This window comes from Euprymna scolopes, chromosome 29, assembly GCF_053919585.1.
Source record: "Euprymna scolopes isolate OS-2025 chromosome 29, ASM5391958v1, whole genome shotgun sequence".
In the NCBI taxonomy this organism is placed as follows: domain Eukaryota; kingdom Metazoa; phylum Mollusca; class Cephalopoda; order Sepiida; family Sepiolidae; genus Euprymna; species Euprymna scolopes.
This window is the reverse complement of record NC_136510.1, coordinates 2,815,004-2,832,944: the sequence shown is the minus strand read 5'-3', so window position 1 is coordinate 2,832,944 and position 17,941 is coordinate 2,815,004. Positions and strand designations below refer to the sequence as shown.

Sequence of the window (17,941 nt, the reverse complement as noted above, 5' to 3'; positions counted from 1 at the left end):
ATAAGTCATGTGAGTTTGCAATTCGCACCAAGAGGAAGGTGCAACTCATGATAATACCATTCTTTTTTTTTAATTTTCTTCCTTTGAAGATTGTAAAGCTGGGTATGGGGCAGCCAAACTAGCTGCCAACATTGCCCTGCTTTTTATTGAAACCAACCGTGAGCTCTTTTTAGTATCCTCGCTGTTCCCTTAAGTGTAATTGTCTGGATTTCTTTTGCATTTGGTTCACTAGGAATATTAGTTAGGTAGGACTTCAGGTTCTTATTCATAAGTCCTGTGGCACCTATAATAACTGGTATGACTGATATCTCCCTAAGATTCCAATTTCTTTCCATATCATTTTTTCTTTTTTTTTTTTTTACATAGGCGTCACCACATTATCAAGGCCAAGAAGCCACTCAAGGATAAGGGTTAAAAAGTGTACAGTAGAAATTGGACAATATAGTAATCATTAGTAATGAAAATTTGGTAAATTTGATAACTTATATGGAACGGCTCATCAAGAACTTATTTACGTTAGACTTGAACACAACCATATTGTAGTGAGCCAGAAAGCAGGAAAACGGAAGACAATTCCACAGGCGTGCAGTTCTAAGAAAGAAGCTTTGTTCATGGAATCTACGTTTAGGTTTAGGCACAGATAAAGAGTGGGGGAAATTATTGATAGTGTTTACAACTAGATGAGTGTTTTTTGTGAAAGTTTGGCGAGGGGGAACCATAGATTGAAGCTCAGTCGAACACTTTCCATGAAAATAACGATACATCAGAGACAAACTCGCAACATCTCTTCTGTGAGATAGAGGTTGCAAGGAAGAGAAAAGGACATCTCCTACGAGGCTACAAAGTCTATTTTGAACTCTATCAAGGTAAATTATATCAAAGTAAAAAATATCATACATGAGACTTTGATATTTGGTCTTTTTCTCTCTTTCAGCTCTGTTCAGACCTCCATCATTAGGGACACTCACTTCAACCAAGGTTGCCACTCTTTCTGACTTATTCCATATAACTATGTCAGGTTTCACAGCAGCATTTTCAAGGTAGGTAGCTGTAGGGATTACACGGTCGTAATGTATGGTATATAAGTCATTTCCAACCATTCTATGCTTCTTCCAGTGCATTTTGAAACCTGATTATGATAAGTATAATCACGACTTCCTCTGGCCGATTGTTCCAAGGAGCAAAAGCTACTTTTCTTCTCTTGAGATGAAAACAATGATGATACATCTGCTAGTGTTGGATTGAAAAACACCGAAAGATTTAAATGTCATTACTGAATGCCAGAATCAAATCCTGGCCTAAAGAAGCACTATGCTTTGAACCATTCTTTAGTGAATTTACCTCTTTGTATGGCTTGTTGCATTTTGCTATTCGATTTGGTTTATGCCACGAGCTGTATTCATTCAACATTGCCGAGGTGTAGACATATTGGCAGGTCGAGGGCTTGAGAAAAATAATTCAAGTGTTATTCTCATAATTACAAGGGCTTGTGGCATAACGGATAAAGTACTAGGTAAAATTCAGTTTTAAGTGAAACTCTTCTTAAGTTTGAAAGTTCAATCCTCAGTGCAGACGATACTAAGAATACAATTGAAAGACTTCTATCTGGTCGTGGCTGATGGAATGAGAACATGCTACTCCCATGGATTAAATAAAAGGTTCCATTCTAAATTCTGTACAGATTCCAGGGTTCGACAAGATACATGTGAAGAAGGTCGGAGGTTACATCAGCTGAAACATTATGAAAATAACTGAGTTGATAATTCAAATACAACTTAGTCTCATAGTTTTAAGAATTAGTTGCTTGCATTTTAAAGAATTGAAGAATTATAGATTTGGCATTTTACACAAACCTTCTTATTTTTGTTTTCTAAGATAATTGTGTCGCAGTGTCCAGAAATAAAAATAAATTTACAGCAAATAACTTTTAATCCGTAATCATAGCAAAGAATTATCAGTTATGGATTTTTCGCTTGTCTTCATGACATTTTCTGAGTTCATGACTGCGGAAGTTTCCGCTTGTTCAAAAGCGACTTGAATATTTTCAGCGGACACTGTCTGTGTGGTACCTTCGTTATCGACAGAACACAACTCAATGGGTTGAACCATTAATAACGTTGGCCCCCCTGATCCTGACTGTGAAGAGCTTGCATCTCCAGTAACGACTCCCGATTGCGACGTTGGTGGCAGATGTAATGTGATAGTGTGTGTGTTCACACCCTCTTTCGAAGATATGTTTATGGTGCCCTGCATCCCGGCCAACACCGGGTTATCGTGCTGAGTCGAATTGGCAATAGCATAAATAAGTTCCGCTGCTGTGAGATCTGTTGAAACGAGACCATCACTGCTGGCTTGTGCTATTTTGACTATATCGTCTGGACTTAGATGTGTGACTCCGTCTTCAACAGTTGCTACGTGGGCTTGAATAGCAGATGCACTGTCAATATCACTGACCCTTTGCACTTTGACCTTACTCCCCAGGGAGGTGGATTGCGCTGTGGTTGTTGTTACAGTCGATGTCGTCATCGCTGTCATCTCGCTGCTGGTGGCTGTCGGTTCTTGTTGCATTTCAATCAAACCATTCTTATGGTCGTTGACGTGGTTCGTAAAACTTGTAGAATTTACAGTTCTGTAGTTGCAGATATCACAGTGATAGATTCCGGAAGATCCTGGGTGTTTGTTCTTCATATGTGTTTTCAGCGATATGGCTTGAATACAGGAATACGCACAATATTGACATTTATATGGACGCAAACCGGTATGCCGCATCTTATGACGACGAAGAGAATTGTGATCACCCGTCGCATATTGGCACACATCACACCTGAAATAGAAGAGAGAATAGAAAAAAGTTAGAGTTAAATTTTAAATTATATATATATATATATATATATATATATATATACATATTCAGACAAGTATTGTTGAATAGCACAGAGTGTTATTGCTTAATGAGCTTTTTTTATAATTTTTTAATTTTTCAAATTGTCGTTCTTATTTCTAGGTTGAATCTGTGCAAGAAAGTTCCATAGTCATCTTGGTTCATCTGTTTCTTTTCTTTTGGTTGTTTTTTGCAAGTATTTTTGACTGAGTTTCAACAGTCGTCTTCAGGCAGTTTTGATTTATTATCCATTTGTTTTCTGTGCAGAATAGTCAAACCAAAAGAAACTGGTGTCGACCTGAATTTGTCTTTTTCATATTGGATTTTTTCTGGGATCTCTGAATCATAATTGATTCCAAAAAAGTTTTAGAAACCAGATTGTATTAATTTTTTTTTATTTCGGACTATTATTCTCATCTTTATTAGTTGTTGTTTTTATCTTTATTGGTTGTTGTTTTTCACAACGTTTCGGCCAACTATTCCTCTGGCCTTCGTCAGGTGGTAACCGCGACGGATAGGAACTTCGAATCTCCTAACTGTTGTTGTTGTCGTCTCACCACGTTTTGGCCAAGTAAACCTCTGGCACGCTTTGGGTAGGATTGAAACCGCTATCTTCAGACAATGTCCATTTGGAACTGCAGAGATTCAACGTCTATCAACTGCGCCACGGGCCCCGAAGGGCGATCGAGGTTGGATTCTTTGATCTTATAAATCCACATTTATTTATTATCTGATCTTCCATAGTTGTGTCCGTATCGATTGGTATATATATTATTCCTTAATTGGAATTCATTTTTGAGATGAGCATTATATATATTAATTTATTTTGATTTCGGACTATTAGTCTCATCTTTATTTAGTTTCAATCCTACCCAAAGCGTGCCAGTGGCTTACTTGGCCAAAACGTGGTGAGACGGCAACAATTCCGGATGGTAGTGATTGCTGAGAATGCAGTTAGGAGATTCAAAGTTCCTATCCGTCGCGGTTACCATCTGACGAAGGCCAGAGGAATAGTCGGACGAAACGTCGTGAAAAACAACAACCAATAAAGATGAAAAACAACAACTAATAAAGATGAGACTAATAGTCCGAAATAAAAATAAATTACTATATATAATGCTCATCTCAAAAATGAATTCCAATTAAGAAATAATATATATAAACCAGATTGTAGTTTCTAAAAAAATTTGCACAGTGTTGCATCATCATGTTTGTTTATAATCGCTTTTATTCAAAGGATTAAAAAGCAATTTATTGCAATTTATAGTATCTAAATAAAAATAGAAACAGAAACGTTAGAACAGACATTACATCTTCCTAGCCAAAAATAATTAATTTATTGCAGTTTAAAATTTAAAAATAAAGGAAAACAAAAACATCAGAACAAGTACTACACTTTCTTCCTAGCCAAAAGTAATTAATTTTTTTTAAAACAAAAAAACATTAGAACAGATACTACATTTTCTTCTGCGCCAATAATGATGAATTTATTACAAATTAAAATTAAAAAAACAAAAAAAAAAAACATTAAAACAGGAACTACACTTTTTTCCTAAATAAAAGTAATGAATTTATAGTAATTTAAATTTAAAAAAAAAAAGCAAAAACAGAACAGGTACTACACTTTCTTCACACTTACTTGAATGGTTTTTCCCCAGTATGAATACGTATATGCAGCTGTAACATTGCTTTCCGTGCCATCGAATGTCCACAATATGTACAGACGTATGGCTTGATTTTACTGTGGACAGCTTGGATGTGTTTATTCAGACATTTTTGATTGGCAAATGACCGTTTGCAGATTTCGCACTGCTTTGTTGTGTACCATCGGTCGGACTCGTTGGACTGATATTCCACATGGATCATTTGATGGTTGCGCATCTGGCTAAACTGCTTGAATCCTTTCCAACACACGTCACACGTGTAAGGCCTCTCGTCTCCATGTATCTCTTTATGCACTAAAAGCTTATGGACCGTGTCCGTCCGAAAGTCACAGCTATTACAAGAGAACAGATCTGTGTCAATAGAGTGGTTCCGCCATAAGTGCATCCGAAGATGTTTCCACGCAGAAAACTCCAGGGCGCAAACCGTACAGACAAAGCTGGATTTATCATTCTCTTTCATATGGCACATCTTGTGAATCTTTAGGCTTTGTTCTTTCTTAAACTTTGCAAAACAACCTTGTATTGTGCACTTAAGGTCATAACCCTCATTGAGCACCGATGCTTCCTTCGTCCGCTTCTTATTTTTACCTAAATAATAATCATCTTTCAGGGCCTTCGGTGGCCGGATCTTGCGACGGTTTCGACCCTTGGTTGAGAACCACTCAGTTGAGTCACCTTCTTCCCAATCTTTATCAGATGTTGGTGATGGCGATCTGACGGGTACAGGATTCTTGCGTTTCCGACCTGGTTTCTTTTTTGTCGCCATTACCTGGGTGCCAACGCTGACTCGCTTGACATTTGAGTTTGTCCCATATCCCAATGGTAGAGCATTGTGCACCTGGATCATGTGCGTTTTGCAATCTTCGATAGAGTCAAAACCCACAGTACACCGACCGCAGAGAAACAACTCTTTTGTCTTTACAGGGCTAAAACAAACTTGGGTGTCAGGCAATATGGAATCGGAAGAGGCAACAGAAAAATGGTTAAAAGTCTGCGATTCTAGTGACGACTGGCTGAGAAATGTCAAAGAGCTGCCATCAGTGACTGCAGTCTCCATCGGGAGGTAAGAAGATGATACAATATTACCAGTAGAGTCATTCTGCCTGGTTATTACTTGGGGTTGGGTTCCAGCTGCCTGGGTAAAGATAACCTGTTGACCCCCACTGGTCGGCGATCCTATTAGGGTCGATATCTGCGATTTATCAACAATAGAAATATGGTCAGATGCTGAAAACGGCTGCAAAGTTGTCGAAGCTTCAGAGGACTGTATTTTTAAAGTTTCTTTGATGCGTTCTTCAACGGTGCTGTCAGAGGTAAATTTTTCAACCTGCTCAACAATCGGTGGAGTGGGAATGTCCATGGATGTCAAGCTATGAGGTGGTGGTGGTGGTGGTGGCGGAGGAGGGGCAGGAGGAAGAGCAGTGCTCGGTTTCATGTGCACATTGCGCACGTGACTGCTGACCCCCTGCGGATAGGAAGACGTGAAGCTGCAGAAACGACATTTGTAAGTGGTGACAATGTCGATATAGTCAGTCAGGTTTGTGTCAGTAAACGTGTTGATGTTTGATGCTGTTAGCGATGACAGCATTTCAGTGGAAGTAGAATCCATGTTGATACGGCAAATCTGAAAGACAGAAAGAATTTTGATAGAATGAAGCAAGAGTGTAAAATAATTATGGGTTCTTATTTAGAATTCGACTTAAGAAAAAAATACTCACATATTTTTATGATGTATGTACCTGTCACTGAATGAAAATGTCATATTCCAAACGTCACATAAATTGATCAAGTAGTTTGGTTTTGGTTTTTAACTAAGAAAATCAAAAATGTATGATTTTTAGTCACTAAAAAATTTTATTATTTTGAATCCAAACAAAATCTCAGTAGTTAAATTGAATTGTCGCCCTTGAATCTTAACACATTCTAAAAAACATGGTGTCTCACAACCTCCATCTTGTTTTTGATAAAATTGGATTTTCTTAGTATAAAAAAATTACTTGATCAATTTAGATGATTTTCGGAATATGACATCTTCGTTCCGTGACAGGTACATACATCATAAAGATTTGTTTGCGTTTTTGTTTATTTAATTAAATTGAGTTCTAAATAAAATTAAGTTTCGACGGAACACACATTTAAAATGAAGTTTAAAAGAATAAAAACTTTTGGTACTTGTACAGAAAATGATGTGAATTTTTCTGATGACAATTTACTGAACAGATCAGAAATAGCCGACTCATTACTAGGTCTGTGACAACAGCATATTCTTTTCATTCTTGAGCATATATTATCTTGTATGTTTTTATATAGACGGATGTAGTTCTCGGTTGATTAAGTGCGTCTGTGTCGGGTATATACCGAGAGTCAAAAGAATGAAAAGAATATTCTGTTGTAACAACCCGACTCATCATTAGACAGTAAATTAACACTAAATTTTTTTAATTTTTTCCTGAACTTCAGGTTAGTAAACTGCTGTGGCAATTTCCAGTTTCTTCTATAAACCACAATCAGAAACAGATGCCTACTAGACACTATCCTCGAGTGTCTAAAGTTTCTCTGTACAGAGGTTTGTCAAGGCAACTGGGCCTAAGGATTCTTTTCACAAGTAAACCCCGACCAAATATTCAAAACCACATAAGGTTTTTGGCCCAAATAAGATCTCTTCAGTATGGGTAACCCACAGTGGCTTTTACGAGAAATGGTGCACTTTCTGCAAGTGATGGTACCTCAAGTAACAACACTCCACCAGACTAGATGAATTCTTGTCCTGAAATCCAAGACCAAGAGACCACATCCTAACTAATAATATTAATTAAACTAATTGATATTATTAAGTTCTTTACTAATTCAACATTTGAGATGTAAACGATAACTTTAATGGAATATTTGAACATCTATGTATCTCATACAGAGATCAAGTGTGGTTATAGTCAACTAATGTACTTCCTAACTTTCAGTGTAGCTGCTACCGGAAGTGGTGACAAAACAAATCAGTTCCTTCACTTTTATTGTTCTTCAGTATTCGATTTATTGCAATAAAATATAAGAAAAGCACATTATTGTAAAGTATACAATAAAAATTAACAAAATTATACAGCGACAAGCAATATGGTTTCCGTCAGGTGAGATCTACAGCTGATGTACTGACAGTAATTTCATATAGGATCAGTGAATTTTTCAACGGAGATTTCCTCTCAGGAGAGCAATAGGTCTTTGCATAAAAGTCTAGTTCACAAGATATCCAACTATGGAATATCTGGAAATGTCTTCTCAACTGAATACTTTTGTCACATATCGTATTTTGCACAAACAATATTATTACTAAGCGCCATAAGTTGCGGAAAATGCAATGTGTGTTGACTGTGGACTCTGAAGGGATTTGGTTTCAACTGTCTATACATTTACGCGGGGTATGCAATAAGTAATGCCCCTGACCCACTTCCAGTTGTCTGATCTAGCTGAAATTTTGCATGTGCAATTATTTATATCTCTACCGGTTATGTAGCAAATTACAGCTCTGAATTCATTGTGGTTTCTGTTTTACAGGTGTTTGGACTGAGTCAGGTGTGAAATGGAGCCTGTTGAATGTCGAGCAGTGATCCAGTTTTTGTATTTGAAAGGACGCACACCACAGGAGACTTTTGATGAAATGAAAGAAACTTCTGGTGATAATGCCCCATCATATGACTTTGTAAAACGCTGGCATCGTGAATTCAAACATGGCCGGAAGTCTGTGGAAACAGCTCCCAGACCTGGTCGCCCCCCTCCCTCTGCCATTGATGAAGCATCTGTCTGTCAAGTTGAGGTTGCCATTTTGACAGATCGGTGCATTACTAACTATTCGCCAAATAGCCCAAGATGTCAAGATTAGTACAGGGTCTGTGGAAACTATCATTCATGATCATTTGCATATGCATAAAGTGTCCGCCAGATGGATTCCCAGGTAGCTCACACCATTCCAGAAGCGAGAACGCGCTGAGTGCTCGAAGATGAATTTGGAGATGTGCCAAGAAGATGAGTCAAAGTTTTTCAAAAGACTGATTACACAGGATGAAACCTGGGTCCATCACTATGATCCAGAGACCAAAGCCCAGTCAATGTAGTGGAAGCACTTGGACTCGCCAACTCCAAAGAAGGCAAGTGTGCAGCCCTCCGCTGCCAAGGTCATGCTCACAGTCTTCTGGGACCAGGATGGAGTAGTGATGACACATTTCCTGGCAAAGAGTACCACAATTACAGGAGCCTATTATGCTTCACTTTTGAGGAAATTAAGGGAAGCTATCAAAATCAAGAGGCGGGACAAAATCAGCAAAGGTACCCTCCTCCTGCAGGACAACGCTTCGGTCCACAACTTGCATGTCGACAAATCAGAAGCACGGGCATGTGGCTATGAAATCTTTCCCATCCTCCCTACTCTCCTGACCTTTATTTCTGAAATCACGTCGTGGTTGGAGGACCAACCTGGGGTGTTCTACAAAAACGGTCTCCAGAGCTGCATCAAACGATGGGAGAAATACATAACTCTGGGTGGTTCCTATGTAGAGAAAGACTAATAACTGTGCTAAGTTTTGTTGTTTTACTGCTATGGGAAGTGGATTAGGGGCATTACTTATTGCACACCCCTCGTATCTTTGTACAGTGGTATTATATTAGAACTTTATAGTTATATAGTTTCTGTTAATATAATTTTTCTAAAAAAGAAAATCAACGACTGGAGTTTTACTTATTGCTTCTGCGAAGGTCATTACATTGCTACCAGACCGGATGGTCAACTTATATTTCAGGAGCCATCTATTAGGAGAGAAGTACCTACCTCGACGCCAGGAGATGGTTGTGGCCTGTGAATCAACAAAAACAATCACAATGTGGCGTGTGGCCACATCTATCTCCCTGAATCGGCAGACTTTTCTTGTTGAAACAGAAGAACCAGAATCCCTCGTCAAACTCTGTCCCCGTGTAGACGATCTAAGTCAAACTGTCGTGTTGTGAGAGCTGTTCTAGGTAACCAGAATAACTGTTGAACTTTTGTGGGTGTTCTGTGATTGGAAAGGGCTAAAACGAGCTCATGTACTAGAGTACCTACCAAAGGTGGGGCACGTCGGGTTATACTAATAATTGGGCATTCTGTAAAGTATTAACAAAATTATACAGAGTTGTTGATAAAAAAAACAAAATGAAATAAAAAAAACAAAAAAAAACTGTTCACACATCTTTTTTTTTTTTCGTAGCGTGCTGGCTAGACACTTGTTGTAATAGTAATTCTAGGTTTCTATTAGAAAGGCAGTGGAGGTAATCACTGTTCTCTCTCGTTTAGACAGCTATTTGAATGGGGTTCTCACTATTGCCTTCACCACACCAAAATTCTTTACTCTGGGAATTCTCACTTAAAACTTTTTCTCAGTAATTTCTGGATTATGGTTGGACTTTGATAAGAACTAACTAGCCCATCAGTTCACTCTCCTTTTCGGACCTGTTTTGCTTGATGTTCTGAGGGGAGTCACGAGTGGGGATCCCACATGGATTCTCTAGACTTCTTGCTAAGCGGAATCCTTCTATCTCTTTCTTTCCCTATTAAAATTGCTTTGTGCAGCTCTTTTTATGTGGAGGTAGATGTGTGGGGACAGCGATCGCATCCATCCTCAATAACCAATTAGGAGATCTACATTATACCCTGGCTCGTAACGATTGGTTAATCCAAATCAACTGGTTTTTACCCTCACTGTGAAACTCTTCGATTCTCACAGTAAGAATGACATGGGGGTCAACACAGGTCATCTCATGGGACCAGTCCAAATATCAAAATGTCAATTTTTAATTTTTTAATTTTTAATAATAACTCTTTGCACCTGGGCTGCTGTTCAAGTGAAGCCAAAACAATTATCTTATCTCAACAGTCGTTCATGAGAAGTTTAGCCGACAAGTATTATATAGAAAAAATATAGGAAATAGTTATAGCCTGTTGATTTAAAATAACATCCTATGCCCAATTTCTGACTAAATAGGGTTGATTCGGCATTAATTTTCACTTTACCTGTGACTCTTGGTCTGCCTTGCCATCTGATCACGTCACAACGTCTACCGTGCTAGAAAACTACTCACACCAGAAAGTATCCTCTATCTCTACAAACTTACAATTTGCTCGTGTATGAAGTATTGTTGTCACATCTGGGCTGGTGCATCTACCACTAGTCTCACACTCTTAGACAACGTCCAAAAAGAGAGTCTAAAATCTAATAGGTCCCACATTGTCGGCCAAGCTCCAACTTCTGTCCCATCACCGCAATGTTGCATCCCCGTGCCTGTTTTGCAAGTACTTTAATGGAATGTGTTCTGATGAACTGATATCATTTGTGCTCCTTTAATTTACATTCCCCGATTAACATAACAAGCAGCAAAATCCCACTCCTTCACCGTTTACATTCTTAGACGCTGGAAAGCCCTGTACTCTAATAGTTTCTCCCCTCAAACTTTTTGAGATTTTGGAGTTGTTTCCTGCTTTCCTAAGTGTGTACTAAATAGCAGAAGTTTAAATGCAATGTGAACAAATCTCACTGCTCAACTCCCCACAGTCCGCTGTTAGACATAATCCCAAATAGTAGCCTCTTTCCTTTCAAATGGCGATATACCTTGTTTGGGGGTGACAAAGAGTTTTAAAAAAAGTTAAAAAAAAAAAAAATATTGGGTAGGTTTCTAACAGTATTGCCTTATTTTTTAGTTATTATCGAGACTTCAAAGATGTAAGAATCACAACGGTCTGTATTCTACATTATTCAGAATGCTCCTGGGGGGGGGGCAAATAAAAAAAAAAAACGAGCTTGTATCTAACTGATCTCTGCTCTCACATGGAGGCAAATAGGGCTAAGGTTATGAGTCAACTCAGAAGCATAGGCGACCATACCATCATATCGGTGTTAGGTGAAAAAAACCTAGTCTCGATACGAAAATGTTCTGGACTTCCTGTTTTAATCAAAAATAAAAAAGCAAATTGACATGAAAGAAAATATGTGAAACTTTTGAACACACTTTTATTTATTTTTGTTTAATATATTTTACAAATTTATTTAAAATTAAAACAGGAAAGTTCGCCTGACACCGACGGTCAAACTTAGAGTCGCCTATGCTTCTGAATCGCCAATTATGAACCAGAGTCCGTTTTTTTTTTTTTTTAGCCTTTTCTTGACTTGTTTAAAGATGGTGATGGTACTTGTACAGTTTAATCAAGACATTAAAAAAATGAAAATATCGAAAAAAGGTTATATTGTACGTATCCGTTTTGAACTGAAGATCTCCGAAAAAAAAATTTCACTTAATTTGATCGAATATTTTTGTTTTTACAGCGGAAAAACACGTTTTTATGACAGCGCGTTGAAGTCAGCCATTTTGGAAGTTTTTGAACTCGCCACGGGTAGATAACTCAATGTAAAGCGCCGACATTCCCTCCCCATCTTTAATACTAGCCTTAATTCCTAAAAATCGAACCTTTTGTTCGGTATCATAAGAAATTATGAGTTTGTATTACTGTATACATAGATTCGAAAAAGTTGTCAAAAAACAAATACATAACAAATAAATGTTAAAGGCAAGATAAGTTACTTTTCTACCAAACTGGATATATTTTTCGTGTTTTTATTCAATTCAGCTCGAAAACCATAGTGTTTACCGATGTATGTATTGGAAAATTCAAGATGGCGTCTGACTCCCTCTTTAACACGGTATGTTTGGGAAAAGGTGATATAAATAATAAACTGGATAAAATACTGTTAATAACTCGCTCAATATATGTTACTGTGACATAGCTTGACATATTCGGCGGGTTTTTTAATAGTATTTTTTCTAGTTTTTTATTTATAACATCTTTTCCCAAACTTACCGTGTTAAAGAGGGAGTGAGGCGCCATCTTGAATTTTCCAATATATATTACATCGGTAAACAGTGTATGTTTTTCGAGCTGAATAAACATGTTACATTGAATAAAAACACGAAAAATATATCCAGTTTGGTAGAAAAGTAACTTATCTTGCCTTTGATAACATTTATTTGTTATATATTTGTTTTTTGACAACTTTTTCGAATCTATGTGTACAGTAATACAAACCCGAAATTGTATTTTTTTTTTCGCTGTATAAAAAAGCTACTTGATGAAATTAAGTGATTTGTTTTTCGAGGGGATTTCGGTCCATAACGGATACGTACAATATAACCTTTTTCGATATTTTCATTTTTTAATGTCTTGATTAAACTGAACAAGTACCGGTTACTGTTTTTAGTTATTATTACTCTCTCTCTCTCTCTCATATATATATATATATATATATATATATATATATATATATACACGGTTAAAATAAAAATAAACTCATTTAACTCAAAATAATTGAGGTGACTGAAATAAGAATTATTACATTTGGGATATTTTTTTATTTTAATTTTTTACATGTTCACCTCAAACAAGAAACAGTGCACGCTGCACGACTCGTGCAGAGATACTATGTAGGGAGTTGAGCAGCAAGATGTCTGTTCATATTACACTTGAACTTCTGCATGGAAAAGCAGAATCCCGGAAGAGAGTTCCAAAGTTTAGCAGTTCTGGCGAAGAAGCTATTAGAGTAGAAGGCTTTCTTACATCTGGGGATCTCAACTGTGTACGGATGAGACTTTGCTGCTTGTTGTTTTTTTTCGGGGGTATTTACGTCGAGGGTGTACAAGGGTTTGTAGCTCGTAAGAGTATTCACCTTCTTGAAGTCTTTAAATACGACGGATGGAAAGAATTTAGACAAAAGTCAAGTTATTACGGTTCATATTTGTTCGTAAATCAACGAAGGAGCGGTGCTCCTCGAAGGAATTGCATTTAAGAAAACTAAATATCTCAGAAAATAAACTAAACATAAAAGCCATGAGGTGAACATGAATATACACAAAAGTTTAAATTTTCTGCTCTTTTCTTTTTTTACCCTCGACCTCCGATTTCCAGACACAAAAAACACATGGTCGAATTAAAAGACAAAGGCGAACACAAAAAATATAAATTAATACATAAAAATACTTACAGTATACTTCGATAAGTTTAAATTTAATTAATTTGAGAAAATAAATAATTAATAATCCAAATAATTATTGAAAAATAAAAAAAATATACAAAATTTTACCTTCTGGAAGAAATAGAGGCTACAGATTTCCGCAGTGAATAAAATGCTCGATCGCCATTGGTTGAAATTAACACTACTGCGCCCCCTGACGCCCGCTCGTCTAGGGGGAGGTAACTCGCACAGCTTACAATTTTTAGCAGACGATACAAGTTAAACATCAAACACAAACTTTAAATAAAGGTAAAGTTCATATTTTTCTTTGAAAAAACAAAATTAAATGGAAAACATGCCAATTCATTCTGCTGTAGAGGAATTAGTTAATATTATTTTCTTTGAACAAAAGAAAATGTTGAATTCTGGATATTCCTCTGTGGTTGGGATAGATATCAACACTTCAAGCCCAGAGTCAACAGTGGAAAAGGGTCACTATTTCTACACAATTGTTGTTTCAGGGAGATATAAGATACCAGACATTTCCATCTATCTACAGAAAGGTTTCTTAAAGGCTTTGATGCTGATTATAAAAAAGATGCAAGTATTTGTCAAAAACGAATGCCAATTATTTGAGATAGAAACAAGTTCCGTTTCGAATGAGGTAATTCAAAGAAGTTATACTATTTCAGAACATCCTCAGACAGGTGAGAATCAAATTAACAAAAGTAGTTCATGTCGACTTGACACGAAGTTGGAATATCAGACCTGCTGGTATTTCAGAGTTTCCCAGAGATTCCAACACATGGCGGTTGAAAGTAGAAGTGTTTACGAATATCTTAAAAAATTGAAGATTTTCAACCCTACTCATGTTTTTAAATACTCCCTAGAATTAGCTGGGATTTCCTGCTACCCAAACTTATCTTCGACTCTGACGTTTGAAATTAACGAGAAGAAGATATTAAATATCACAGGGTCACATGCTAAACAGGCTATCACAAAGAGTTTACATTCTGAACCTATTATAGGTCTCTCAGTAGCAGTGAATGTTTTCAATCAACAAAATGTTAGCAACCACTTTCTTAAATTTTCATCAATTGGATTGAATATACAAGGCAACAATTATAATGATGAAGACAAGATGTATTTAATTGAATTCTTTATATTTGGCCCAAATGGTGAACCTTTACATACTCCTGTTGTCAATGAAGACATGTTTAATTTGGTTCATTGGGAAAAATATGGATTACAAATGACATTTACTAATTTCCCAAATACTTCTGTGAATCCTTCGTTAAAACCTGAATGGTTTGTTGTCGTGCAGCCAAAAATGATGAAAACATCACATGAAAGTTATGGTCACATTGTGATTTACTTGCTATTTGAAATTAGTCATGCAGCTGACTTTGGTGATATAAACATTCTGGCCGAACTGTATAATAATTTCGGATCCGTGTTGCACAGGAATAAAGACAAAATCAAAGAATCTGTACAACATGTGACGGACAAACTTTTAGCACACAAGATAACAGCTGATCGAAAGAAAAAAGAAGAGGACTATGCCATTAACACGATCAGTGATGCTATTTGGAGTATAGTGCTGCAATCGACTGATGAAGATTTCCGAGAGAACAGCTTGTTAACGTTGGGAGCAATATCGGTTCATGAGTTGAAAGTGTCAGTTGAGAAGAAATTGCGAAAGATCAAAGCGAAACATATATCTGTTTTGGATAATGACAGCAGCCAATCGTCATCTTGTAGCTTTGATTTGCTTGAACAAGTCTGCCCGGACACAGATGATATGGACTCACTTTTTGCAAGATTTTATGACAAAACTACAGCAAAAAAAAATCAAGCTAGCTGGTAATTTTTAATTAAAAAAAAACTTTATAAATCAAATTTTATCCACCTTTTGTAGGGAGGCTGTGTGGGAGGCATGTTTTACTATAGACAAGACACCAAAGATGTGGTCGAAAACAAATATATAACAAATAAATGTTACCAAATGCAAGCTAAGTTACTCTTCTACCTACCTGGATAAGTTTTGGTGTTTAAACTTACAGTATTTATTTAATCTTAAACGCAAGTAGTGCTGAGCACTTTCAAATGACAATAAAGATACTGAACATGAGGCTGCTACCTTTGGAGTCTCGAGAATCGTTCAAAACTCGAAAATAAACAAAAAATAATAGTAGAAATCCAGTAAATAAATATCACCATGACATTTAATGGGTGGATTTCTATTAGCATTTTGTTTTATTTTTGAGTTTTGAACGATTATCGAGACTCCACAGTCTGCCATCTTTGTTATTGTTTTGAGTGCTTGGAACTACTTGCATTTAAAACTTAATAAATGCTTAAAATGAATTAAATAACAAAAAAACTTAACCAGGTAAGTAGAAGAGTAACATCTTGCCTTTGGTAACATTTAATTGTTATATATTTGTTTTTTGACCATTTTTCGGTTTGTTGTTGTCATTAAAATATACCCAGTGTGTGATTGGTCTAATGGATGATGCTGATGCTTGTGGGATAATACATTCAAATCTTCTACGTTCAAATCCTATAGAAATAATAACTTGTTTCAAATTAATCGTTTCCAATACTTACTGTGTCTCAGATTATCACCTCTAGGCAAAGACAACTGTAAGTCTCCTTTTTCATTGCCTGCAACACCATGACACCAAGATGTAGGGGAGAGCGATACTGTTTTCCCTAAATTGCTCCACTTACTTTGGATCCTCACCTTATTATTATGCCGAGTGTTTAGCAAGGAGGCATTAAGTACTATTTTCAGTCTTTGGTATGATTCAACCAAAGATTAAACCCTGGTTTCCTGGTCTATTCGAAAACACTCTAACCATTATGCCACCCAGATAAGCCAAAATGATAAAAAAAACGTTGATATTTTTCACAAACCAAACAACTTTTTAATACTTTGCAAATAAAAACAAGCAAAAAAAAAAAACCTAAAAAACATGGCGTCCTGTCTTAATTTCTAAAATTTTGTCATTCAAATTTTTGTAATTTTTAGAAATGATTTTCAAGTGGAATTCGATATTTATATCTTTTGTTCATTAAATTATTAGGCGAAAGTACAGAATAGTTTTTTTTTTTTTTTAAATAAGCCCATTACCAATGTTAAGAATTGGTTTCTAACTAACATTATTATTTCAACACGGTCTGTAATCTGTATAAGTACCCAAATTTTCATGGTTATAAACCATTTTTTTTTTTTGAGTGTGTTCAGATTTTTTTAAAGTCTAATATAAAATGATTTTTTCAACTGTTTTTTAATCAAGTCTCATTTACAAACGTCTTTTCAGAATTTCAAACAGAAGATAATTTATTATGATACTAATATGATACTGAGTTAATTAACGTTTGTTCCTATATAACTTTTTTCTGATAAATTTTACTGATGCAAAATGTATGTTAAAATATTCCTCACTTTTGGGATTAAGTTATGTTTGAAAAAACTTTATTATAATTGTTCTGCTTAGATGTAATTTGTAATTAACTCACCAAATGATCCATTTTCTTACTAAGCTTCTTGAATAGTCTATGATAAATAAAAAGATTGGAAAAGTCCATGATAAATAAAAAGATTGGAATAGTCCATGATAAATAAAAAGATTGGAATAGTCCATGATAAATAAAAGGGAATGTAGCTTTGGAGAGTAAAAGTGGGGGATGGGTATAGTGAGCAAAAAAACACTAATTTGAAATTCTATCTTTCTTTGAAAATTTAACTTGTTCCATAAAAAATTAAATTTTTTTTAGCAAAATGATTGGATTTGACACTAAATTAACTGAAGAAAAGTGTTGATATGCCGTAAAATAATGAAACTAAAAATCGTGCTCCAGTTTGTATGAAACACATTAACGGTTGCACACTGTCTACCAAACAGCAGCCTCTGTCCTATCACCGCAATGTTGAATTCCTGTGCTTGTTTTACAAGTACGTTCACAGAATGTGCTCCAACAAACTGCACTTGTACCCTCTATCAACCTGACTAGCAACAAAACCCCACCTCTTTATTGTAGCGACCCCCAAATGCCAAAATACTTTCTAATCTAGTAACTTCTCCTTTGTAACTGTTTGCCTTTGGAATTCCCTCACGGTAACAACATGCAGAAATTTAAAAATGTGAACCAACACCTTGTGCACCCCCCCCCTCACTTAAGATGCTCTTTAAAAATCCAGCAATCATAACCCAAATTCTCACTTAAAAATTGCTTAGCCATAATAAGAATTCTCAAAGGTGTCTGCTTGATGTAAAGTACACTGTCACCAGCCATGCGATCAATTTTAGAAGAGCTGAAACTCATTCTGGTTATTAAGGAATCTAATGACATTGGGAAGCCGACAAGTTCTC

At 36.2% G+C, this 17,941-nt stretch overlaps 1 protein-coding gene across 1 annotated transcript; it reads right to left on the bottom strand.

The window, feature by feature from the left end:
- Window positions 1-600: 600 nt before the first annotated feature.
- LOC145252445 (uncharacterized) lies at window positions 601-13,772 on the bottom strand. The gene is made up of 3 exons (XM_080111848.1): window positions 13,692-13,772; window positions 4,521-6,169; window positions 601-2,824 (listed from the first exon to the last, which is right to left on the bottom strand). Exons 2-3 carry the CDS (start codon window positions 6,152-6,154, stop codon window positions 1,939-1,941), a joined length of 2,520 nt encoding a protein of 839 aa, XP_079967974.1. The 5' UTR covers window positions 6,155-6,169; window positions 13,692-13,772; the 3' UTR covers window positions 601-1,938.
- Between the last annotated feature and the right edge of the window lie 4,169 nt (window positions 13,773-17,941).

What these genes read in the sequence shown, in the direction of transcription:
- LOC145252445 (XM_080111848.1), bottom strand. Translation starts at nt 6,154, where the DNA reads ATGGATTCTACTTCCACTGAAATGCTGTCATCGCTAACAGCATCAAAC. An exon ending in ACTGGGGAAAAACCATTCAA is followed by an intron (nt 2,825 to 4,520) that starts GTAAGTGTGAAG and finishes CTTCTATTTCAG; the next exon opens with GTGTGATGTGTGCCAATATG.